The sequence below is a fragment of the Pristiophorus japonicus genome, chromosome 16 (assembly GCF_044704955.1).
Source record: "Pristiophorus japonicus isolate sPriJap1 chromosome 16, sPriJap1.hap1, whole genome shotgun sequence".
NCBI classification, from domain to species: domain Eukaryota; kingdom Metazoa; phylum Chordata; class Chondrichthyes; family Pristiophoridae; genus Pristiophorus; species Pristiophorus japonicus.
In genome coordinates this window covers 936660-963762 of record NC_091992.1, presented here as the reverse complement: position 1 = coordinate 963762, position 27103 = coordinate 936660, and the positions used below count along the sequence as shown (strand labels likewise).

The 27103-nt window shown below is 44.7% G+C and overlaps 1 protein-coding gene across 1 annotated transcript in view; it reads right to left on the bottom strand.

Annotated features, from left to right (window-relative positions):
- Positions 1–27103, bottom strand: part of ncor1 (nuclear receptor corepressor 1) — a 258729-nt gene that overhangs the window by 149602 nt on the left and 82024 nt on the right. The window contains exons 13-14 of the mRNA XM_070857984.1: positions 8624–8754; positions 4054–4241 (exon numbers count right to left, since the gene is read on the bottom strand). Of these exons, the coding sequence (XP_070714085.1) occupies positions 4054–4241; positions 8624–8754 (319 nt within the window). The remainder of the gene's footprint in view (positions 1–4053; positions 4242–8623; positions 8755–27103) is intronic.

The window sequence follows — 27103 nt, the reverse complement described above, 5'->3', positions numbered from 1 at the left end:
TCCTACTCTTTGCTTCCTGTCTGACAACCAGTTCTCAATCCATGTCAGTACACTACCCCCAATCCCATGTGCTCTAACTTTGCACATCAATCTCTTGTGTGGGACCTTGTCGAACGCCTTCTGAAAGTCCAAATATACCACATCAACTGGTTCTCCCTTATCCACTCTACTGGAAACATCCTCAAAAAATTCCAGAAGATTTGTCAAGCATGATTTCCCTTTCACAAATCCATGCTGACTTGGACCTATCATGTCACCTCTTTCCAAATGCACTGCTATGACATCCTTAATAATTGATTCCATCATTTTACCCACTACCGATGTCAGGCTGACCGGTCTATAATTCCCTGTTTTCTCTCTCCCTCCTTTTTTAAAAAGTGGGGTTACATTGGCTACCCTCCACTCCATAGGAACTGATCCAGAGTCAATGGAATGTTGGAAAATGACTGTCAACGCATCCACTATTTCCAAGGCCACCTCCTTAAGTACTCTGGGATGCAGTCCATCAGGCCCTGGGGATATCTGGAACGGCCTCAGTCCCGAGGTTTCTGGATTTCAGACGTCACACCTGTACCTACCCTATCAAATCTCTATCATTTTAAACATGTTGCCTCCGAACTTAGTGCCATCTGCAAACTTGTATACACAACTCTCAATTCCTTCATGCAAGTGATTAATATATATATGGTGAAACGTTGAGGCCCCAGTACAAGGCCCTGGGGAATACCCCTCGTCACGTCCAGTCAATTAGAAAATGTTCCTATTATCCTTACTCTCCGTCTCCTATCTCCCAACCGATTACCGACTCGTCACAAGATTACCTCCAATTCCGTGTGCTCTCATTTTTGCTAATAATCTCTTGTGTTAAACCTTATCAAATGACTTCTGGAAGTCCATAGCGACAACATCCATAGACACTCCCCTATCCACCAAGCGAGTGACTACCTCAAAAAATTCTACTAGATTAGTGAGACATGACCTACCCTTCAGCTAATACTCGTCCAAGTGCTCACTCTGTCTCTGCTGTTAGATTCCAGTAACTTTCCCACAATCTTACCGCCCTCTGCCATTTCTCTCCATTTTTGAATATTTTCTTAAGCTCTATATATCTTTGCAGGTTTTTTGTGTCCTCCTCACAATTTGCTTTTCCTCCCATCTTTGTAATCAGCAAACTTGGCTACATTACACTCAGCCCCTTCATCCAAGTCGTTAATATAGTTGCTGATGCTAAGCTCATATGGGTGCCTGTGGAAATGTGGTGTGAAAACCATTGCTTTAGTGACTGGCCCAGCAGGACAGTCAATTCCACTTAAGGCACATCAGCATCAACTTATGTTCTGAATCTGTTGCTGCTCTCTGTGTTTTAGAAAAAGTGGAGAACATTCCTGTTGCAGAAAATGTCTTTTTGGTTCAGAGGAGTTAAATACACTGGAAGTAAAGTCAGAATAAACATTAGCAAAAAGTACTCTGCACAGTGGGATCACTACATTGAGGTAAACATGACCTATCCCCGGACAGTAGTGCACCCCACATCTATCCAAGAGTCACCACAAGCAATGTGGTAGTCAGCAACAGACTCACCATGGTTTGCTGGATGCTGCTGTATGCAGCAGTCAAATGGTGTGGCGGGGGAGGGGAGGTTTACTGGCAATCTTTGCCAGCAGTTTAGCTCAGAGACCAAAGGGAAACAACACACAGGCAGACTGAGCAATGGAGGGAAAGGATCCAAGAAAGATGAGCCAGCACCAGCTGCAGTGAAAGTGAAGAAGTGGTAAAGTACCAGGGCAGAAATATACCAGGAATGTTCGACAACAGGGAGCAACCACGCCCCATCTCTGTACCCCATTTGTACAGTCAGTGAGGACTCAAACTCAAACAGTCACGATGCCTCATTAACCCTTTACACTAAGCCAGATGGGGGACCCCAGGTACAACGATTAACAGCATGTTAGCTGAATTACAAGCCAGTAACTAGGGGGCCTGAATAGGTTATGAACGGATCTAAACCCAAAAGGACTTTACTCGCTTAAAACGGACATTCTTTATAATATACTGTATTAGACTGTGATACATTATCCACTGAATCAGAAACTATGCCTCAGATAAACTACATAGACATATATAAAATGAACATTAAATCAGCCCATGCCCCAAAGCCAGAAATATATTTCCTGCCAACAAGCCTGAAATCCACAGTACAGCAGTTATTGATTGGATATATTAATGGGTTACCGGTGGGATATATTAATGGGTTACCGATGGGATATATTAATGGGTTACCGATGGGATATATTAATGGGTTACTGGTGGGATATATTAATGGGTTACCGATGGGATATATTAATGGATTACCGGTGGGATATATTAATGGGTTACTGGTGGGATATATTAATGGATACCCGGTGGGATATATTAATGTGTTACCGGTGGGATATATTAATGGGTTACCGATGGGATATATTAATGGATTACCGGTGGGATATATTAATGGGTTACCGGTGGGATATATTAATGGATTACCGGTGGGATATATTAATGGGTTACTGGTGGGATATATTAATGGGTTACCGATGGGATATATTAATGGATTACCGGTGGGATATATTAATGGGTTACTGGTGGGATATATTAATGGATACCCGGTGGGATATATTAATGTGTTACCGGTGGGATATATTAATGGATTACCGGTGGGATATATTAATGGGTTACCGGTGGGATATATTAATGGGTTACCGGTGGGATATATTAATGGATTACCGGTGGGATATAATGGGTTATTGATGGGATAGAATCATAGAATGGTTGCAGCACGGAGGAAGGCCATTCAACCCGTCCTGACTCTCAGCCAGCCCCACTACCCGCCCTTTCCCTGTAGCCCTGCAAATGTTTTCCCTTCAGATAGGTATCGATTCCCTTTTGGTCGATAAGATTGAGTTTGCCTCCACCACCCTCTCAGGCAGTGCATTCCAGATCCCAACCACTCGCTGCGTAAAATAGTTTTTCCTCGTGTCGCTTTTGGTTCTTTTGCTAATCATCTTAAATCTGTGTCCTCTGGTTCTCGACCCTTCCACCAATGGAAACAGTTTCTCTCTATCTATCCTGTCCACATGCCTCATGATTTTGAACACCTCGATCACATCTCCTCAGTCTCCTCTCCTCAGTCTCCTCTGCTTCCAAGGAGAACAACCCAGCTTCTCCAGTCTATAAACGTAACTGAAGTCCCCATCCCTGGAACCATTCCCGTAAATCTTTTCTGCAACCTCTCTAAGGCCTTCACATCTCCCCTAAAGTGCGGGGCCCAGAATTGGACACAATACTCCAGTTGGGGCCAAACCAGTGTTTTATACAGGTTCATCATAATTTCCATACGTTTGTACTCTTCGCCTCTATTTATGAAGCCCAGGATCCCATCAGCCTTTTTAAACCGCTTTCTCAACCTGCCCTGCCACCTTCAATGATTTGTGCACACATCCCCCCAGGGCTCTCTGTTCATGCACCCCCTTTAGGATTGTACTCTTTAGTTTATATTTCCTCTCCTCGCACTTTCTACCAAAATGCATCACTTCACACTTTTCTGCGTTAAACTTCATCTGCTACGTGAATGAGCAGTAAACTGTAACATGACAATGCACATACTCTGTCCAGGGCCCAGCTGCATAGTAACACAAACCCTACCTGTAAAAGTTATCTACTCAGGCACTGCCGATGGTGGTGTGCCCGCAGTCAGTGACAGAGGTCCTACAACAGCAGATAAATCAGTATCTCCAGGATCATGGCCTGTGTATCTTCAGAGAAAAGTAAAATGCTTCCTAATTAGATGACAGGTTTCCCTATGACTTGCACTCACTGGAATGGAGCTCGCTGAGCACCATCAGACCACTATTCATTGGGGCCATGGAGAGTCCAGGCCTTTTAATTAGGTCAAAGATTGGGAAACAAATAGATCTAACAGTGGGAAAGAAATCCAAAAGCTGCAGTTTATAATTTTGCAACTGAGGTCTAGAAGAATATGGAGGGCATTCCCCTGTGCAGATAGGCAGTGGTACTCACCGAGTTCAGGTGGAGGAGGGGGGTTGGGTGGATCCTCAGTGATGGCTTCTTTGGCCATGGATCTCAGGATCCTGCCTTTCCGCCGCCCCTGGCTGTTTGCCGTTTTTCGCCCTCGCGGGACAGACTGCTCCTTTTCCTCAGGCTCCTCCCCTGCAGTATCTGGTTTGTCCTTTTCTTTGATAGTTTCCCTAAGGTGACACAAAGCGGGCAATCGGCATTTAAATAGCATGTTACTGCGAATATGTAGCATGCTAAGATTTGCCCTCCACTCCAACTTTCAAAACTCCAGCTTCCTTGTTTTGCTGGACTTTGCAGTTGCACAAGTTACCTACAGCCTATCCGGAAAACACCAAAACATGGTAAACCCGAAGGTGCTAGATCAGATTAACAGCCAACACCATCTTACAAACACACAACCAAGCAGCATGAATTCTCTCATCTACTCAGAGAGGCATCAGGGAAGCGTCAAGGTGACCATGCGATAGTCTCGACCACAATCATATTTTAAAATGTGCAGCATAACCAGGAACAATGATTTGCCCACAGTCATAACAGAGACAACAGAATTGTTACCGGAGACTTAACATGCTTTACATGGAGCCAGTTAGCTTTGACTAAACTTTAATTAAAGCAAGAAAAAGGGAACATACAATGAGAATCACCCGGAGCTACAGGATGTTTCACAGGAAGTGAGGTCAAACTCTACACAGCTTCCACTCTTCTCACAATTTCAATTGTGCTGTTTAAAATATTATTCCCTTTGTAAACAAACCAATGCTACACATTTCCACATCAATCGCAACCCAAACAGTGTGGTCCCTTAGGACATGATCAAGGAAACACAAACAATGCACCAATAAAAGTGCCTCCACTGTTACAGCCTGCCTGCCCATCCCATGGATACTGCCAGTTTAATTTTCAGCCTTGTGCAAGCTGCTCACTGTCAAACCGGCACAACCAGTTCTGTGCAGAAACACACCTCGTCTGATGGCCAGAGTGGTATCAATGGCAGCCACACAGAAATTCATAGCCTAAACTATCCTACCCTCTCACACGTGTGATCAGGCCACGTCTTTTCCAACTGGTTATGAAGCGATCAGCTTACGTACTACAGTCGTTTCTGCTGCAGTTTCCCTCATTCCTTGAAAGTTGTTGTTTCCAGATAGGCATACATCAAGAGGCAGTCGAATGAGGGAAACCAACTCAGACATCATGATTTCAAAAAGCTGGTGTCACAGTTGCCTAGTCCTCTTACGTCCCCGAATCAACACAAGGCCTCAAGCTGCTAATCCATATTACTCTTTTTGAAAGGAGGCAGCAAATAAATAAAACTTAAAAAGGCACATTCATAAAGTAAAGGAAGCTCTGAGCCTGAAATCAGAGAAAGGAGCAAAGGACATGTAGAGGGAAGCTTCATACGTGGCAATTCTCACACAACGAAGACTGGAGCAGAGGTGCAGAATGAGCTTGCTAATGTGTTCGACCTTAACACAGAGGAATGAAAGCGGAGGTGCAAAAATATACTTAATTTGGAGTTGAACTTAGAAGTACAAAAGGCCATTCCACCCATTGTTTCTGTGTCAGACCATTGCTAGTCTAATCCCACTGCCCTTACCCCAACCTTATCTTTCTCTGCTTCAAATATTTATCAAATTTTTCCCTAACAGGTGGACTGGTCTCTCTGCCTTACCTAGTCCCTGTGGCATAGCATTATATGCCTGTGTAAAGACATTTCTTCGAATCTTTTTCCTCACTCATTGATGATTACGCCGAGTAACTTATGCCCCAACAAAAGAAAATTGCCTTTCCCTAATCACTATCCAGCCAAAACAATTCATAATTAAAAAAATGTCTATTAAATTACCCTCTCAGCCTTCACGGCTTCAGTGGAAATAGTTCCAATATCTCATACCCGCATCGTTCTAGTGAACCAACACTCAATGTTCTCTACGGCTTTAATGCCCTTCCTATAACGGGGTTCCCAAAACTGCACGAGATTCCAATTGTGGCCTAGTCATTGCCTTGTACAATTCTGTCTTTACTCATGAACTCTAGGCCTCGATTTATAAAATCCAAAATGCTATTGACATTTTTATGGCTTATCTACCTGCACTCACACTTTGAGAATGGCATCCTTGAACCCGCAGGTGTCTCTGTTCATCCACAGCCTTCAGATCTTTCCACTAAGTGCCTACTCGCATTCATAAGAACATAAGAAATAGGAGCAGGAGTCAGCCACCTGGCCCCTCGAGCCTGCTCTGCCATTTAATAAGATCATGGCTGATCTGATCATGGACTCAGCTCCACTTCCCTGCCCGCTCCCCATAACCCTTTATTCCCTTATCGCTCAAAAATCTGTCTATCTCCGCCTTAAATATATTCAATGTCCCAGCCTCCACAGCTCTCTGGGGCAGAGAATTCCACAGATTCACAACCCTCAGAGAAGAAATTCCTCCTCATCTCTGTTTTAAATGGGTGGCCCCTTATTCTGAGACCATGTCCCCTAGTTTTAGTTTCCCCTGTGAGTGGAAATATCCTCTCTGCACCACCTTGTCAAGCCCCCTCATTATCTTGTACGTTTCGATAAGATCATCTCTCATTCTTCCGAACTCCAATGTGTATAGGTCCAACCTACTCAACCTATCATCATAAGTCAACCCTCTCATCTCCGGAATCAACCGAGTGAACCTTCACTCAACAGCCTCCATTGCAAGTATATCCTTCCTTAAATACGGAGACCAAAACTGTACGCAATACTCCAGGTGTGACCTCACCAATACCCTGTACAGTTGTAGCAGGACTTCCCTGCTTTTATACTCTATCTCCCTTGCAATAAAGGCCAACTTCCATTTGCCTTCCTGATTACTTGCTGTACCTGCATACTAACTTTTTGTGTTTCATGCACAAAGACCCCCAGGTCCCTCTGTACTGCAGCACTTTGCAATTTTTCTCCTTTAAATTATAATTTGCTTTTCACATTTTCCCACATTATACTCCATCTGCCAAATTTTTGCCCACTCACTTAGCCTGTCTATATCCCTTTGCAGATTTTTTATGCCCCCCTCACAACTTGCTTTCCCACCCATCTTTGTATCATCAGCAAATTTGGCTACATTACACTCGGTTCCTTCATCCAAGTCATTAATATAGATTGTAAATAGTTGAGGACCCAGCACCAATCCCTCAAGCACCCCACCAGTCACTGTTTGCCAACCATAAAATTTATCCTGACTCTCTGTTTTCTGTTAGTTAGCCAATCCTCTATCCATGCCAATATATTACCCCCAACCCCTTGAGCTTTTATCTTGTGCAGTAACCTTTTATGTGGCACCTTATCGAATGCCGTCTGGAAATCCAAATACACCACATCCACTGGTTCCCCCTTTATTGACCCTGCTCGTTACATCCTCAAAGAACTCCAGCAAATTTGTCAAACAATTTCCCTTTCATAAAACCATGCTGACTCTGCTTGATTGAATTATGATTTTCCAAATGTCTCACTACTGCTTCCTTAATAATGGCCTCCATCATTTTCCCAACAACAGATGTTAGGCTAACTGGTCTGTAGTTTCCTGCTTTCTGTCTACCTCCTTTTTTGAATAGGGGCATTACATTTGCGGTTTTCCAGTCCACTGGAACCACCCCAGAATTCAGGGAATTTTGGTAGATTACAACCAATGCATCCACTATCTCTGCAGCCACTTCTTTTAAGACCCTAGGATGTAAGCCATCAGGGTCCAGGGGACTTGTCCGCCTTTAGTCCCATTATTTTACCGAGTACTACTTCATTAGTGATAATAATTGTATAAAGTTCCTCCCTCCCTATAGCCCCTTGATTATCCACTATTCGTATGTTTTTAGTGTCTTCTACCGTGAAGTCAGATACAAAATATTTGTTCAACGTCTCTGCCATTTCCCTGTTCTCCATTATTAATTCCCCAGTCTCATCCTCTAGGGGACCAACATTTACTTTAGCCACTCTTTTCCTTTATGTACCTGTAGAAACTCTTACTATCTGTTTTTATATTTCATGCTAGTTTACTTTCATAATCTATCTTCCCTCTCTATCATTTTTTTAAAATCGTTCTTTGCTGGCTTTAAAAGTTTCCCAATCCTCTGGCCTCCCACTGGTCTTGGCCACATTGTATGCCCTTGTTCTCAATTGGATACCATCCCTTATTTCCTTAGTTAGCCACGGATGTGTTTCCTCTCAAATTTCAGGCTAAACTGCATGGTCTTGAGCCTCCATCAAGACAATAATAAGTGAAAAAGTGCAGATTACTTTATGTCATGCAGATAAGGATCGAGAAAACCTTTTACATATCGGCTCATGCTGTGGCAATAGCACAAGTAGAACTTTTCTAAGTGATGACAATAAGTTAAAGAACTTACCCCCTGCTGTAAATTGCTTCGTAATGGTTTTACTGGCCACTTATTACAAAATGAAAGAACGTAGATCTATTGTGTCGATGTAGAATATGGGGAAGCACGCGGTGAGTAACATTCTCGCACCAGTAGTCCCCCCCAATGCGTGCACAACCGTTCGAACAGCTCCACTCAGTTCTCGTACCTTTGGGGTTCCTCCTTATCATCTTTCTCTTCTTCCTTCTTCTCGTCCTTTTCTTCTTTCTCTACTTTTTCGACTTTCTCCTCTTCTTTTTCAGCTTCTTTTTCTTCTTGTGAAGGACGAGAAATTTGTTGCTGCAAAACAAAGGAGCAGGGGTGTTTAATAGCAAGCAGGGCACCTGTGAGCATTAAGCATGTCAATAGTCTCTAAAGCAGAGCTTTTTTCTGCGAACTGAAAACAAATGATTTATTGAAACTCACCCCTTGCTGATTTCCAGTGTTGCTGGACAGATATGCACTGTCAAACTGTCACCTGCCAAACTTTAATTGTATGTTTTTGAAATTTCTTAGGCCTAAATGAGCTCCATGTTCTCCTAGTAAAAGGTCAATCAATAAAATACCCCAACATCGGGAGTTCTGTGCCACCAGAGGATGAGACTGGGTAAATTCCCTGGGTTGAATTAGTGATTTTTCAGTCTTTTTCTGTATGGGAATTTACTGCAAGTACTGACACCCCATTGCCCTCCTGCAAATACTGATATCACCTCAAGTCCCCTTGCCTTAACTTCCGAATCACAGCATCAACTATCAGTGGGAAATTATTACACTTATTGCAGAAAGTGTTTGTTTGTAACAGAAACAATGTGCTAGGGAACAAACGATCAGTCACTGGGAGCCCTCGGCACCCATGTGATGCAGGAATCCCAGGTGAAAACCTGTGGTTTTAACGGTGACCACTCTGCAGATACTCAACCACCACCTACCAATTGTGCCTCAAAGTGTGAAGTGCTTTGAGATATTTCGATGAGTTAAGGTGCTATATAAAAACATATATTCATCTGCAATGCAAAAATATTTAAATGCACCTCCCTCACATTCTCCAATATGTACCAAATGCTAACCAGCCCATTTCAAGCTTGGCTCTTGGCTCATATAGTTCACATGAACTATCACATAACTTGCAGGTCATGGCTGACGCATAAAATGGAAGTGCTCCAGATGCAGGAGGCCAACACTTCTAAATTTTGAAGAGACAAAGAGAAAAAGTGGAAACTGAACCATAAATTTTCTCTTGCTATTATTAGTTCATCTCCTCTCCTCCTTACTCAACTTATTCAGTTAGGCAACTCGCTCCTTAGTTTCAAGTCAGAGTCCCTGATCACAGGAGAGTGTGTTGCAGCAGCAGAGTGACTTGCCTTTCAATATTCCACCTTCCCTCTGTGAAGCACTTCCACAGGTTGCCTGGCTGAAAGCTGGAATCTGTGGCGTGGGAAGCAGCAGTGGTGAGGCCAGGTTTGACCACCACATGCCATTGTGCAGCAGCACTGATTGCAACACTCCAGGGAGTTATGTAGCAAAGAGGGAGAGACAAGAAACTGCATATGTCGATACCATGACCCTTACATTATTAAGCAATACGCTAGGTCACAGCCACACTGTCCTCTGTGGCACAAGTGAGATTTGAAATTTAAAAACATCCAACAACTTGTATTTATATAGCGCCTTTAACGCAGTGAAACGTCCCAAGGTGCTTCACAGGAGGGTTATGTGATAAAAATTTGACGCCGAGCCGCATAAGTAGAAATTAGGGCAGATGGTCAAAGAGGTGGGTTTTAAGGAGCATCTTGAAGGAGGAAAGAGAGGTAGAGAGGTATAGGGAGGGAGTTCCAGAGCTTGGGGCCCAGGCAACAGAAGGCACGGTCACTGATGGTGGAGCGATTATAATCAGGGATGATCAGGAAGGCAGAATTAGAGGAGCGCAGACATCTCGGGGGTGGTGGGGCTGGAGGAGATTACAGAGATAGGGAGGGGCGAGGTCATGGAGGGATTTTAAAATAAGGATGAGAATTTTGAAATCGAGGCGTTGCTTAACCGGAAGCCAATATAGGTCAAGCGAGCACAGGGGTGATGGGTGAGCGGGACGTGGTGCGAGTTAGGACACGGGTCAGCGAGCACTGGGGTAATGGGTGAAAGGGACTGGGTGCGAGTTAGGACACGGGGCACAGGGGCTGATGGGTGAGCGGGACTTGGTGCGAGTTAGAACACGGGTCAGCGAGCACAGGGGTGATGGGTGAACGGGACTTGGTGCGAGTTAGGACACGGGTCAGCGAGCACAGGGGCTGATGGGTGAACAGGGCTCGGTGCGAGTTAGGACACGGGGCAGTGAGCACAGGGGGTGATGGGTGAGCGGGACTCGGTGTGAGTTAGGACACGGAGCAGTGAGCACAGGGGGTGATGGGTGAACAATGCTCGGTGCGAGTTAGGACACGGGTCAGCGAGCACAGGAGGTGATGGGTGAGCGGGACTGCATTTAGCAACCCCCTCCAATGCCTGTTCCTTGATGACAGTTTCAGCACATTTGGATATTTCTACTTAATAACATTTAAACAATACTTAAAACTTCTGATTTTTGAAAGATGCAACAAATTGATGTCGAGAGGAATGGAAGGGTCATAGATATTGAACAATGAGGTTTTTGCTGGTCATTGAAGGTTGGCATGCAGGTACAGCAGGCGGTTAAGAAAGCAAATGGCATGTTGGCCTTCATAGCGAGGGGATTTGAATACAGGGGCAGGGAGGTGTTGCTACAGTTGTACAGGGCCTTGGTGAGGCCACACCTGGAGTATTGTGTACAGTTTTGGTCTCCTAACTTGAGGAAGGACATTCTTGCTATTGAGGGAGTGCAGCGAAGGTTCACCAGACTGATTCCCGGGATGGCGGGACTGACCTATCAAGAAAGATTGGATCAATTGGGCTTGTATTCACTGGAGTTCAGAAGAATGAGAGGGGACCTCATAGAAACGTTTAAAATTCTGACGGGTTTAGACAGGTTAGATGCAGAAAGAATGTTCCCAATGTTGGGGAGGTCCAGAACCAGGGGTCACAGTCTGAGGATAAGGGGTAAGCCATTTAGGACCGAGATGAGGAGAAACTTCTTCACCCAGAGAGTGGTGAACCTGTGGAATTCTCTACCACAGAAAGTAGTTGAGGCCAATTCACTAAATATATTCAAAAGGGAGTTAGATGAAGTCCTTACTACTCGGGGGATCAAGGGTTATGGCGAGAAAGCAGGAAGGGGGTACTGAAGTTTCATGTTCAGCCATGAACTCATTGAATGGCGGTGCAGGCTAGAAGGGCTGAATGGCCTGCTCCTGCACCTATTTTCTATGTTTCTATGTTTCTAACAATATTAAAGAAAGAAATTGCATACATATAGCGCTTTCACAACCTCGGGTTATCCCAAACTTCTTCAACAGCCAATGAAGTACTTATGAAATGTTAACACTGTTGTAATGTAATAATACACGGTAGTCAATGCGCACTCAGCAAGGTCCCATAAACACTAATGAGATAAATAATTTGTTTTTAGTGATGTTGGTTGAAGGATAAATGTTGGCTCAGACACAGGGAAGAACTCCCCAGTTCTTCTTCGAATCGTGCCATGGCATCTTTTACATCCACCCGAGAGGGAAGATAGGGCCTCGGTTTAACATCTCATCCGAAAGACGGCACCTCCGACAGTGCGGCGCTCCCTCAGTACTGCCCTCTCCAACTGCCACACTCCCTCAGGACTGCCCCTCCGACAGTGCTGCACTCCCTCAGTACTGCTCTCTCCAACTGCCGCATCCCTCAGTACTGTCCCTCTGACTGTGCCGCACTCCCTCAGTACTGCCCCTCCGACTGTGCCGCACTCCCTCAGTACTGCCCCTCTGACTGTGCCGCACTCCCTCAGTACTGCCCCTCTGACTGTGCCGCACTCCCTCAGTACTACCCCTCCGCCAGTGCCACACTCTCTCAGTACTGCCCCTCCGACTGTGCCGCACTCCCTCAGTACTGCCCCTCTGACTGTGCCGCACTCTCTCAGTACTGCCCCTCTGACTGTGCCACACTCTCTCAGTACTGCCCCTCCGACTGTGCCGCACTCCCTCAGTACTGCCCCTCTGACTGTGCCGCACTCTCTCAGTACTGCCCCTCCGGCAGAGCAGCACTCCCTCAGTACTGCCCCTCCGGCAGTGCGGCACTCCCTCAGTACTGCCCCTCTGACTGTGCCGCACTCCCTCAGTACTGCCCCTCCGACTGTGCCGCACTCTCTCAGTACTGCCCCTCCGACAGTGCGGCACTCCCTCAGTATTGCCCCTCCGACAGTGCGGCACTCCCTCAGTACTGCCCCTCTGACTGCCGCACTCCCTCAGTACTGCCCCTCCGACAGTGCGGCACTCCCTCAGTACTGCCCCTCCGACAGTGCGGCACTCCCTCAGTACTGCCCCTCCGACAGTGCGGCACTCCCTCAGTACTGCCCCTCTGACTGTGCCGCACTCCCTCAGTACTGCACTGAAGTGTCAGCCTGGATTATGTGCTCAAGGAGTGGGGCTGAACATCGGAGCAGGAATAGGTCATTTAGCACCTCGAGCCTGTTCTGCCAATCAAAGGCTGATCTGTGACCTGACTCCATGTACCTGCCGTTGCCCCATATCCCTGAATTCCTCAGGTTAACAAAAGTCTATCAATCACAGATTTAAAATTAACAATTGACCATCAACTGCCATCTGCGGAAGAGAGTTCCAAACTTCTACTACCCTTTGTGTGTAGACGTGTGTCCCAACTACACTACTGAAAGGCCTGGCTTTAATTTTTAGGTTATGTCACTTAGTCCTAGTCTCCCAACCAGTGAAAATAGTCTCCCTCTATCTACCCCATCAGTTCCCCATAACCGTCTAAAGTTCAGGGAATACAACCCTAGCTGGTGTAATCTCTCCGAATATAACTCTTGGGGTCTAGATATCACGCTGGTAAATCTACACTGCACTCCCTCCAAGACCAATATATCCTCCCTAAAGTGTGGGGCCAGAACTGTCACAGTGCTCCAGGTGTGGTCTTGTATAACTTCTCCTTGTATTCTAGTCCTCCAGATATAAAGGCCAGCATTCCATTAGCCTTTTTGATTATTTTCTGTACCTGTCCTGGACACTTTAATGATCTATATACATGGACCCCCAAGTGTCCTTGGACCTCCACTGCATCTAGCTTTTCACCAGTTAGAGAGTACTCTGTTCTTTCCTTTTTAGGTCCAAAGTGGATGACCTCACATTTGCCCATACTGAAATCCATTTGCCACAGCTTTGACCAATCACAATCTATGAATATTTCTTTGTAAATTTATGCTGCCATCTACACTGCTTTCAATGCCTCCTATCTTTGTGTTATCAGCAAACTTGGATATGGTTTTCTATCCCATCTTCTAAGTGGTTAATAAATACAGTGAATAGCGGAGGTTGAAAGCCACAACCTTCTGACTCAGAGGTGAGAGTGCAATCCTCTGAGCCACAGCTGATACCTTATCATGAAGAAACCAATAAAATAAGTAAACCATTATGGATCATTTACAACTTAGAGAAAACCTACACTGAAACATATGCATACAATGAACAGAGCAAAATGTAAGAGCTTTGCAGGTATTATTGATCTGAACTCATTGACAAGTGAAAATGTTCTATAAATATCTCTGCCAAGCACACCTTCCTGTCAAGAACAATTGGAGTGGAACAAGTCTTTTCAACCTACCAAAGGAGCTAAATTAGTAAGTGACAGCAGGAACTTAGTCAGTGTTTGAAACTACGTGACAAAGCTCCTCTGCCTCAATGCCCAAGTAGATGGAACATCCTTAAAACCTTTAATCAAGCAGACAGCAAAGAGAATTTCAAAATCAGAACCATCTAGGCAAAGGTACACATTTTGAACTGAAGAAAGCCCCCCTCAAATCAATACACTAGGCACTATTTGAATCAGCTCACACTCACTAGTCAGGATAGTGACAAGAACAACAATGTACGAGTGAGAGTGTGAGAAATGATCCCAAGTTACCCTCACACTCAGAGTTACCGTAGTTCTCAATTTAAGAATGGGCTGAAATTTAAACCCATTTCATTACATTACTGTGGCCATTCACCGAGTGTCACTAATACAGGTAAGGTAAGGGTTCTAATTCAACAAAGACAATGAGTAAGGATTTCAATAGCGGCAGGTGACTGAAGAATTTCCCCATCTACTTACAAACGCCTGCCTCAAACGATTATCTTAAAATAAATTAGCTTCAAAAATTGAGAAAAATGTGAGATTTTCAGCCTGCCCATGTGCTGTGTCCTTTGCTGCTGCGGTTACTCTCCTCAACCCTTCTCCCAATCTAGCACCGTTATAGAGGCAATGGAAGAGATTCTCCGAGAAACGACATCAATATACACGTAGAATGATAAACGCACATATGGAGGTCATACACTTATGCAATTTTCATTTAAATAAATCAAGACCATGCAGCGGAGATCTGCACGGTGAAAACAGATCTTAGATCAGGTCACAATTTAAGAATCTGTCACAGTTTATTAACAGACACTAGTACCAATATATTCGAGCACAGAGCTAGAATACAGCACTGGTTCTCAGCATAAATAATTTATCACAATTGATCAGAGGGAGACGGATATCCATAGACAACTTACTATAGGAACAGTACTGACCTCACTATAGTATTGAGATTGTGGGTTCAATTCCTTACAAGTGATATCTACCCACTTGGATAAAGCACAGCTTCAATCACTACCAACACGATGCGCTTAGTGTAAGCAAGGGCAAGACACGCATATTATAAAATGGGTGAAACTTACGCAGCAGTTAATTTTAATCTAAATTCAATAAAGGGAGGAATAAAAATACTGAAGTCTCAAAACGTTTACTCTATAATGCTGTGAAGGCAGAACTGCAATGCCTCGAGACTACATTGATCCCCCCCTTGATCAAGGGACCAAGCAGCAATTTATAAAACTCAGACTAATTGATTCCTTTTAATGTTCAAAAGTTGAAAGTTCTGAAATGGGTTCCCTTTGCTGCATGGATTTATATCCATTGCAAATTCGACACCAATCTCCTCTTCTTTCTACCCCTGATTACTAGCCATCGTCTCTAGTTGGAAAAGGCACATAGGTGGATTTTGGATGATGATAGTGTCAGCTTAGATGTGATGCCCACAGGGTCAAACAGCTGCCACTTGTCTGCACTTACACGTATAGAATGGCCGCCTGTACAGGGTAATGCAGGGTGAGCGATGCTCACTGAAATACACTTCAGGAAAATCAATGCCTTCAGGAGGGCAGTGGAGGACTTTGGTGGTAATTAAAATAAAGAAAATACACACAATGTGAGGCTCAGAAGATTTTCCTCGATGCTGTAAAAGCTCCATTATTGTAAGAGGAGCCGGAACCTGGTGAGACAAGGACTGACTGTAAATAACCAAACAGCCCAACAACCTGTTTTATGAAGCCTTATCGTTCACTTCCAAATTCTTACTGCAGTTGTACAGGGCCTTGGTGAGGCCACACCTGGAATATTGTGTTCCGTTTTGTCTCCTAATCTGAGGAAGGACATTCTTGCTATTGAGGGAGTGCAGCGAAGGTTCACCAGACTGATTCCAGGGATGGCAGGACTGACATACGAGGAGAGACTGGATCAACTGGGATTGTATCCACTGGAGTTTAGAAGAATGAGAGGGGACCTCATAGAAACATATAAAATTCTGACGGGACTGGATAGGTTAGATGCGGGAAGAATGTTCCCGGTGTTGGGGGAAGTCCAGAACCAGGGGACACAGTCTAAGGATAAGGGGTAAGCCATTTAGGACCGAGATGAGGAGAAACTTCTTCACCCAGAGAGTGGTTAACCTGTGGAATTCTCTATCGCAGAAAGTTGTTGAGGCTAGCTCGTTAGATATATTTAAAAGGAAGTTAGATATGGCCCTTAAGGCCAAAGGGATCAAGGGCTATGGAGAGAAAGCAGGAAAGGGTTACTGAGGTTGAATGATCAGCCATGATCTTATTGAATGGTGGTGCAGGCTCGAAGGGCCGAATGGCCTGCTCCTGCACCTATTTTCTATGCTCCAAATAAAGCATGAACAGACAAAAAGAGGCAGACTGAAAGGTTAGAGCAGCGCTCAGATTCACCAGAATAATGGCGGGACTAAAAGGGTTAAACTATGGGGACAGGTTGCACAAACTAGACTTGTGTTTCCTCGAGTATAGAAAATTAAGGGGTGATCTAATCGAGATGTTTAAGATGATTAAAGGAGTTGATAGGGTAGAGAGAGAAGCTATTCCCTCTGGCTGGGGGGTGGGGGAGGAAAAAATCCAGAACAAGGGGGCGTCACCTTAAAATTAGAGCCCGGCCGTTCAGGGCGATGTCAGGAAGCACTTCTTCACACAAAGGGCAGTGGGAATCGGGAACTCTCTCCACCAAAGACTGTGGGTCAATTGAAAATGTCAAAACTGAGATTGATCGATTTTTGTTCGGCGGGGTATTAAGGACTACAGAAACAAGGTGGACAACTGGAGTTAAGATATAGACCAGCCACGACTTAACTGAATGGCGGACAGGCTCAATGGGCTGGAATGGCCTCCTGTTTCTGTTCTGAGATTTTTGGTGGAGCTAATGCAACCAGAGTATGTACCAGGGTTTATACGTCACATTGTCCAAGTTACACACCTGATTTGAAGCAGATTATACAAGTCAGTCTGGTGCAAGATTCTGTGGTACGTACTTAGCAGTTATGAAAGCAGGCAAAAATAAATTGCTAAAAATACTCAGAAGGTGCAGCAGCATCTGGACTGAAAAAACAAGTTAACATTTTTGGTATAACTGTTCATCAAACTCAGTGTGATGAATGATTGTTGAAAAGGAAATATGTCCTGAAGCGGAGGGCATGCTGGGTATTAGCATTTACTGTTCTTGTTTCAGATTTTGAACAATTGACCCAGCAGCAACAAATCTGATTTTGCTGCATCTTCCTCAGAGCACTTGGCAAGAACATGCCTTTCCTCCTAGTTCAAACCACCTTGAAGTTGCAAAAGAATGCTTCCAGTTCTTACAAATCCCTTCAGTTCTCTGCAAACGAATCAACATTACTCGACACTGCTCTGTACCAATCCATTGCCAGGACGGGATTGCTGTATCCCAAGCTCCCCAGGGTCATGCAGGCCCAGGCTCCATGGATATGTCACTTCCTATTAGTCACTGGAGCACATGCATGAGTGACCCTGGAGGGCAGCGCAGACGCAAATACCAGTCTTCATAGGCTAAAAATAACACGATAAAACAACAATGTTTTGTGCACAATATTCGCTGTGCCTGTTTTCACCACGTGCTTGGAACATAAAGTCCCTTCCCCATCCCCCCCTCCCGACTCCTTTAATCTGCTAGAGTCTAACCTGCTCCAAGCAAACAGAAGCAATCCTATCACTTTAAACATCAACTTTCCAATTAATAACTGCAGTTTACAGCGGGGTAGCACAGAGGACAATGGGTATAAAGCTGGATACTTGAGGGGTGTGTAATTGTACAAGCAGCCCCAGCTGTGTCCTATGTAGGAGGGAGGGACCTCCAGTTGGCTCGTGTGCTCTCTCCGGGAGATGGACGAGACGACAGCTACATCCACACGGTGCAGTGGGATTACTGATGTACAGAAACTCTAAAGGTGCTATATAAATGCAAGCTCTTTTCTTTCTTTATTCAGAGTATGGAGGATGTCTGGGAATTTAACTGCCTGCCGGCCCTCACCCAGAGTTACTTCAACCCAGGAGTCATGTCTGCATTTACTCTGCTCCCATTACACTGCTCTTTTCCTGTACTCCAATACTTCTCTCCCTCAGGTATTTATCCAATTCTCTTAAACAGTAGTTTCAATGCCCACTTGTGGTAAACTATTCCATCTCATGTTCACCTCTAAATTTCAAAGACAAACAATCTCTGAAAACAGTAAAAATAACTGTAACCTTCACCTGCAGTCTCTAAAGATTATTGCGCCGACTTCAGTAAGAGCAGGACGTTTGCTGTAGATTTGGTCATCCTGCCAATCAGGAGCAGGATTTGCGGAGGTGCACGGCACTTGCCTGTCCACAGGTCTCTAGATTGCGTGCAGGGCGCGGGAGCGCACCTCCGGCAGCGTTCGGTGACAGGACAGGTGTCTGCGGCTGGTGGGGGGACACTTAGTGCTCGCAGGTATTACACCAACTGGAGAAATGGAAAATGGCGTCCGGGTGTAAAGGACAGACAGGCTGGGACTGTCACTGGGAAAGTGTGTGTGTGTGTGTGTGTAAGATACAGATCACTCTACAGAGATGTCCCCTCCCAGTGTAAGACATGGACCAATTGGCAGAGCTCAGGTTTGTTCCATGTGGCATTGACCAACTTATGAAACTCCAATGATACTGTGCTCACGCTATCAGTTGTTGTTTTCTGTAGAGAGAAGTTGATGATAGAGCCCAATACTCTAAACAGCTCAATTCTACACATGATGCTTCCCTCAGAACATCCCTATTTATAACATTCAAACTTGACAAAGGCACAATTTTCAGCGTACTACCCATTGGGTTCCTTTGTTTGACTGTTATGTGGAACTGTGAAGGGCTGGGCAGTCTGATACAGGAGGAATGAGCTGCAAGTACACCTGGTGATCTGAATGAGTTACCATTGCTAATTGTCCAGGACAGACTCGCCCAAACGCCCTACAACAAGTTCCAATTATATTTTAAAAATGAGGCAGCCACAAATCCCTCTGCAACATTATCTGAAATGCACCTTTAGGGAGCGATCTCAATATCGGTCTGAATATGGTGAAGCCAGTGTGGGACTGGATCATAACCCAGCGGCCAGAGTAAATAATTAATACCCTTTGCAGCCACGATCAACCCTCTGAGGAGTGGAGTACAGACCTCAGTGTAAAAGTTTAAACATTTCAACATGCAAAAAAACGACCTAATCTGACCGTGCTGGATATTAAGCAGCTCATATTACAGTTTCTCTCTGTCGATATATGAAGTGAATAAAGGAAACAACATTTGAAAGTGGTGGGAGACATACAGTCCTGAAAAGGTTAACAGGAATGTATGGATGTGCGCACAGTTTGATTTTCGAGTTACAAATGGCTGCTTCCTGACTGCAGTAGCCTGGCCAGATTGTACAAGTCACTAATAGACTGTGTCCCTCGAACTACACAAAACTTGCAACTGTGCAAACTTCTCCCTTTCCCATGAGGCATTTCCGCCCTGCTGTCAGTTGTTAACCAATTGCTGAATCTTCACAGCCTGCAACAAATACCAGAACTGGCACAACGGCGACAGGCTCCAGGTTAAGGGATCGTGAGGGTCACAACACAGAACTCTGGGATATTGAAGTCCAGCACACACTCAACGTGCAGCTCACAGCTACAGTCTGACCTTGATTTCCTGTGTTTTGAGAAGCTCTTTTACTCTGCTCACTTCCCCTCTCCCAATCCGCTCGTATTATCTTGCTAAGACAATATCCACTCTAGTTAAAAACAGCTTAAGCTGGAATTAATGCAGTAATTCGCTTGATAAGCAGACAACCCTTCAGCAGAGGGAGAATGTGGGCTGTCAGCAGCCTGAGGAAACCCCAGCCAGCAACGTACCTGAATCTTCATCTGCTATAGAGAGCTCTGTGCCGTCCACCCAACTCACGAAGTGGGTGTCAGGCTGACGCCTACCCTCTCCACAACACAGACAAGCTTGAGCCTGCAGAAAGGCAGCAGCGTCACTGAGCTCCTTAGACCAGCTGTTTGACCTGTCACTGCACATATTCCAGGAAACTGTATCATCCTGCTGCACAAGCTAGCCTGAGGAGCGACTCTATCTCACATGCATGCTCTAATCTGCAGGGTCAGACAAGGTAATCCCACAGAGCCCTGCATCATTGGTCCTTATAACAGCACATCAAGTAGATTGAGTGGATCACTGGACTGTACCATTGCAGTTACAAAAAAGGAGGGGGAGGAACAATCAGGCAGGCAACGAACCAAACCTTGATCCTTACAGAAAAGCTGCCGGGCAGCACCACCCCCGCTGCATTGCCCTGTCCAGTCACATTATCTGCACTGACATCAGTCTGATTGCGACTCTGCTGTAACATAACGCTGGAATCTCTCTCAGAAGTAGTTGCCAAATGGGCCAAATGCAACTTTTTTTTTTAAAAGCTCATCTGAATACAATTTCAGAGCAGTTTGCAGCTGCAACCCTCAAGCAGTGCTCCGTTAACCATTTAGGAACTGGCCCAATACCCTCAGCAAGTTGCAGCCAGTTATTTTAATAATGCAAACAGGGCTGATTTAATTCCTCAACATAAGAAATAGGAGGAGTAGGCCAATCGGCCCCTCGAGCCTGCTCCGCCATTCAATAAGATCATGGCTGATCTAGACCTCAACTCCACTTTCCTGCACTGGCCCCATATCCCTCGATTCCTTTAATATTCAAAAATCTATCGATCTCAGCCTTGAATATACTCAATGACTGAGCCTCCACGGCCCTCTGGAATTCCAAAGATTCACCACCCTCTGAGTGAAGACATTTCTCTTCATCTCAGTCCTAAATGTTCGACCCCTTATCCTGAGACTGTGACCCCTGGTTCTAGACTCCCCAGCCCAGGGGAAACATCCTCCCTGCATCTACCCTCTAAGAATTTTGTATGTTTCAATGAGATCACCTCTCATTCTTCTAAACTCTAGAGAATATAGGCCTAGTCAACTCGATCTCTCCTCATACCCATCCCAGGAATCAGTCTGGTGAACCTTCGCTGCACTCCCTCTATGGCAAGTATATCCTTCCTCAGGTAAGACCAAACGAACATTTCCCAATCTCTCACCATTTAAAAAATACTCTGCTTTTCTATTTTTCCTACAAAAGTGGATAACTTCACATTTCTCCACATTAAATTCCATTTGCCATGTTCCTACCCATATCCCCTTGAAGCCTCTTTGCATCCTGCTCACAACTTACATTCCCCACCTCGCTTTATATCAGCAAACTTGGATATATTACATTTGATCCCCTCATTCAAATTATTAATATAGATTGTGAATAGCTGGGGCCCCAGCACTGATCCTTGTGATACCCCACCAGTTACAGCCTGCCAACCCGAAAATGACCCGTTTATTCCTACTCTCTGTTTTCTGTCTGTTAACCAATCCTCAATCCATATTAGTATATTACCCCCAATCCCATGAGCCCTAATTTTGTTTAATAACCTCCTGTGTGGCATCTTATCAAATGTCTTCTGAAAATCCAAATACACCACATCCACTGGTTCCCCCTTATCTATTCTGCTAGTTACATCCTCAAAAAACTCTAACAGATTTGTCAAACATGATTTCCCTTTCATAAATCAACGTTGACTCTGCCCAATCCTATTATTTTTTTCTAAGTGTCCTGTTAACATGTCCTTAATATATTCTAGCATTTTCCCTACAACTGGTCTGTAGTTCTCTGATTTCTCTCTCCCTCCTTTCTTAAATAGCGGAGTTACATTAGCTACCTTCCAATCCACGGGAACCTTTCTAGAATCTATGGAAGTTTGGAAGATGACAACCAATGCATCCACTATCTCTATAACCATCTCTTTCAAAACCCTAGGATTATAAGGCCATCAGGTCCAGGGGATTTATTGACTTTGAATCCCATTCATTTATCCAGTACTTTTTTTTAACTAATACCAATTTATTTCATTCCTCATTCTCGCCAGACCCTTGGTTCTCCACTATTTCCGGGAGGTTTATTGCGTCTTGTTCTGTGAAGACAAAGTATTTGTTTAATTTCTCTGCATTTTTCTTACTCCCCATTATTGTTTCTCCTGTCTCAGCCTGTAAGGGACCCACATTTACTTTTGCTTATCTTTTCCTTTTTACATACCTATAGAAGCTTTTACCGTCTGTTTTTACGTCTCATGCTAGTTTACTCTCATATTCTATTTTCCCTTTATCTATCAATTTTTTGACCCTCCTTTGCTGAATTATAAAATCCTCACAATCCTCAGGCTTATTACTCTTTTTAGTAAAATTATAAGCTGTTTCCTTTGATCTAATACTGTCTTTAACTTCTCTAGTTAGCCGCGGTTGGACCACTTTTCCTGTGGGTTTTTTGTGCCTTAAAGGAATGTATGTTTGTTGTAAATTATGTATTAATTCTTTAAATGCTAGCCATTGCTTGTCTACCGTCATACCTTTTAATGTAGTATCCCAATCTACCTTAGCTAACTCTCCCCTCATACCTACGTAGTTTGCTTTGTTTCGATTTAAGGCCCTAGTTTTGGATTTAACTAAATCACTTTCAAACTTAATATAAAATTCCAGAATATTATGGTCACTCTTCCCCAAAGGCCCCTTTACTACAAGATTATTAATTAACCCTTTCACATTGCACAATACTAGATCTAAAATAGCCTGTTCTCAAGTTGGTTCCTCAATATACTAATCTAGAAAACCATCTTGTTTATATATGCCATGAATTTGTCCTCCACACTATTACTGTATATTTGGTTTGCCCAATCTATATGTAGATTGAAGTTCACCATGATTACTGTATTACCCTTGTTACATGCACCTCTAATTTCCTGATGTATACAGTGCCCTACATTACCATTACTGTTTGGGGGCCTATAAACAACTCCCACCAATGTTTTCTGCCTCTTACTGTTTCTTAGCTCCACCCAAACTAAATCTACTTGATTTTCCAAGCTGAGATCCTTTCCCCCATCCTTTATTATTGGGGCTAACTCTTCTCCTTTTCCATTTTGCCTATCTCTTCTAAAAGTTAAGTATCCTGGAATATTTAGTTCCCAATCCTGGTCACCTTAAAACCACGTCTCCGTAATAACTATTAGATCAAACCTATTAATTTCTATCTGCGCTATTAATTAATCTATTTTGTTACGAATGCTTCGCGCAGTCAGATATAGTGCCTTTAGCTTTGACTTTTTTTATATTTTTCCCTGATGTCACCTTAGTCACTGATGCCCTATTACCTTTGTTACTCTCTCTGTCCCTTCCTGACCCACTCGGCTTATTTTTACCCAAAACTCTGCTCTGCTCTAGAGCCTTGACATTTATCTTGCTGCTTTTAAATTTACCGTTTTGTGAATGCTCCTGAAATGGTGCAACTGCAAGAAATTTAAATGAGCAGCACAAAGACTCCCTGGAAACTGCTGTATCTGCATTAAATCAGATTCTCTGTGATACCGGGGAACAGTCTATAACCCCATGCCTTGGATCCAGAGCAGGGAGCCTTTCCTGACACATTGATTGCCACATCTTTTTACCATCACTTCAATAGATTCTCCCATCGTTCTTTTTTTTTATTTCCCCTGTCCTTTTCTCCTCTCTTGCCAGTAGGGACGACCTGGAATAGTTCCATGGGTCTTCTCTGCCCTCACTCGTGGCCGTTCTATTGCACGTGTCGTCAAGTTATTCGCCCACAGAAGATAGCACAGTTGAGCCAGATTACCATCCTCACACACACATCCCAGCAGGAGTCAATGGAAAGTGCGCAGGAGCAGGAGCTCCCAGCATTGAACATGTTCATGCACACACCCCTTTATCGTTCTGCAACACAAATCAGGGGAGAAGCTCTCAGCACAGCAGCAAACTGCGCCACACAGAGTGCAAGGGTGTGGAATTCACTTCCAGGGTTAGTGGTCGAGCCAGAAACGACGTCAACATTCAAGATTAGACTGTACAGGTGGATGAAGCAAAAGTGGAGAAAGGGATATAGGGACAGGGCGAGTAAATGTAATTAGAATTATGTGCTTGTGAGGCAGGCACAGTAAATGCTGACACAGACTTGTTGGGCCAAATGGCCTGTTTTCCTGTTGTAATTTCGATGTATTTCTAAACTTATCAAAAAATGACTTCTTCTGGTTGAATGGTTTACAATTAATGTTTCTACGAATAATCTCCAAGGAACTGGGGCAGCTAGTTACAGTCTCTAAAGGGAGAACTCTTTTCAATGGACCATTTAAGCTCAAATTGGATCTCAGCTAGAAACATCCTGGGTGAATTTACAACAAAGTGCATCAAGGATATCGGACAGCAGGAGCCCCAAGGAACACCAAACCAAATCTGCTCCCAGTCATTGCATCAAGTGTTGAATTCCAATGGACTGGATTACTCCCCATTCACACCCATTACAAACATTAATGCAACCTCCAGGTGGCCTGCATTTGCCCCCCTCACTATAACAAAGCTCCACCTGGGACCAAGGTGATGGTTAGTATGGAAGGCTGACCAATCCCAAAAGAGTCAGATTGCACAGAATTCCGGATCCAAGTGGGGTTTTCCTGCTTAGCGTGCAACATAGCCTCACACCCCTTCTCTCCCTCTCAGAGTAACCAATATTTTCTCTCTATTGATCAATTTCTTGGTCAGCCTTTGCTGGTTTTTAAAACATAACATAAGAAATAGAAGCAGGATTTGGCCATTTGGCCCCTCGAGCCTGCTCCGCCATTTAATAAGATCATGGCTGATCTGATCATGGACTCAGCTCCACTTCCCTGTCCGCTCCCCAAGACCCAGACCCAGCCTCCACAGCTCTCTGGGACAGAGAATTCCACAGATTTACAACCCTCAGAGAAGAAATTCCTCCTCATCTCAGTTTTAAATGGGCGGCCCCTCCCAATGCTCTTTTAAACTATTATCCTCAAATCTGGTCACCATATTATAAAAAGGATATAGAGGCACTGGAGGGTGCAGTGATTTACAAGGATGATACCAGAAATACGAAGGTATACATATCAGGAAAGGATGAGCAGGCTGCGTCTCTTTTCGCTTGAAAAGAGATGGCTGAGGGGTGACCTAGTTGAGGTCTTTAAAATTATGAAAAGTTTTGATAAGAGTTCATACAGACTTGTGGGGAAGAGCATAACTAGAGGCCATCAATATAAGATAATAACCAAGAAAACAAATAGGGAATTCAGAAGAAACTTCTTTAAAGAAAGAAAAAGACTTGCATTTCTATAGCGCCTTTCACGACCACCGGACGTCTCAAAGCACTTTACAGCCAATGAAGTACTTTTGGAGTGTAGTCACTGTTGTAATGTGGGAAATCCAGAGAGTGGTGAGAATGTGGAACTCGCTAGCATAGGGAGTGGTTGAGGCGAATAGTATCGATGCATTTAAGGGGAGGCTTGACAAGCATATGGGGGAGAAGGGAATAGAGGGTTATGCTGACAGAGTTAGATGAAGAAAAACGGGAGGAGGCTTGAGTGGAGCATAAACACCGGCCATGGACTGGTTGGGCCGAATGGCCTGTTTTTGTGCCGTATATCCGTTGTAATCAACTTCTCCAGTTAGCCATGGCTGTGCCATTTTTCCAGTGGAGTTTTTAATTTCTCAAGGGAATGCATATTTACTGAGAATTATGAACTGGAGACTGCCTTCTTGGAGTGCATGAAACTATTACCCAGCAATTTTATTCCTCTGACACCTTCGCTCCTTGTACAAACACCAATTGTAACCAAAAGGTGGCGAGGCTGCATCACTGCCCCTCTGAGACCACCCACCCCATCACTGCCCCTCTGAGACCACCAACCCCATCACTGCCCCTCTGAGACCACCCAACCCCATCACTGACCCTCTGAGACCACCCACCCCATCATTGCCCCTCTGAGACCACCCACCCCATCACTGCCCCTTCTGAGACCACCCAACCCCATCACTGCCCCTCTGAGACCACCCAACCCCATCACTGCCCCTCTGAGACCACCCAACCCCATCACTGCCCCTCTGAGACCACCCAACCCCATCACTGCCCCTCTGAGACCACCCAACCCCATCACTGCCCCTCTGAGACCACCCAACCCCATCACTGCCCCTCTGAGACCACCCAACCCCATCACTACCCCCATGAGACCACCCAACCCCATCACTGCCCCCATGAGACCACCCAACCCCATCACTGCCCCCATGAGACCACCCAACCCCATCACTGCCCCTCTGAGACCACCCAACCCCATCACTGCCCCTCTGAGACCACCCAACCCCATCACTGCCCCTCTGAGACCACCCAACCCCATCACTGCCCCTCTGAGACCACCCAACCCCATCACTGCCCCCATGAGACCACCCAACCCCATCACTGCCCCCATGAGACCACCCAACCCCATCACTGCCCCTCTGAGACCACCCAACCCCATCACTGCCCCTCTGAGACCACCCAACCCCATCACTGCCCCCATGAGACCACCCAACCCCATCACTGCCCCTCTGATACCAGCTCAAGGACGTGTCGCTGCCTCCAGTTTCTATCCCTAAGGTGAGCAGGTGGCCTCCTGTTGGGGGCTGATCATCGTTGAGCGCAGGAGATTGACACACGGCAGCCTGTGGCCTGTAGCTTGCACTACTTCAATAAATGAATAAGCAAGTGAGAGAGATCCCAACCCACATATATATACCTGTACTCTAACAAGATTTTTCAATTAGATTATAAATCCTATAGACCTAAAAGATACATGCTCATTACCCACAGCAAGTCAGATACATAGCAGCATTCTGGTTAAGCAGTTTAATTATGTTCCATTGAGAACCATGGGAATAATGCTGCAAATGTTACATTACAATAAGGGTAAAAGATAAACCATGTCTTAACATTTAAGCTAAACTATTAAG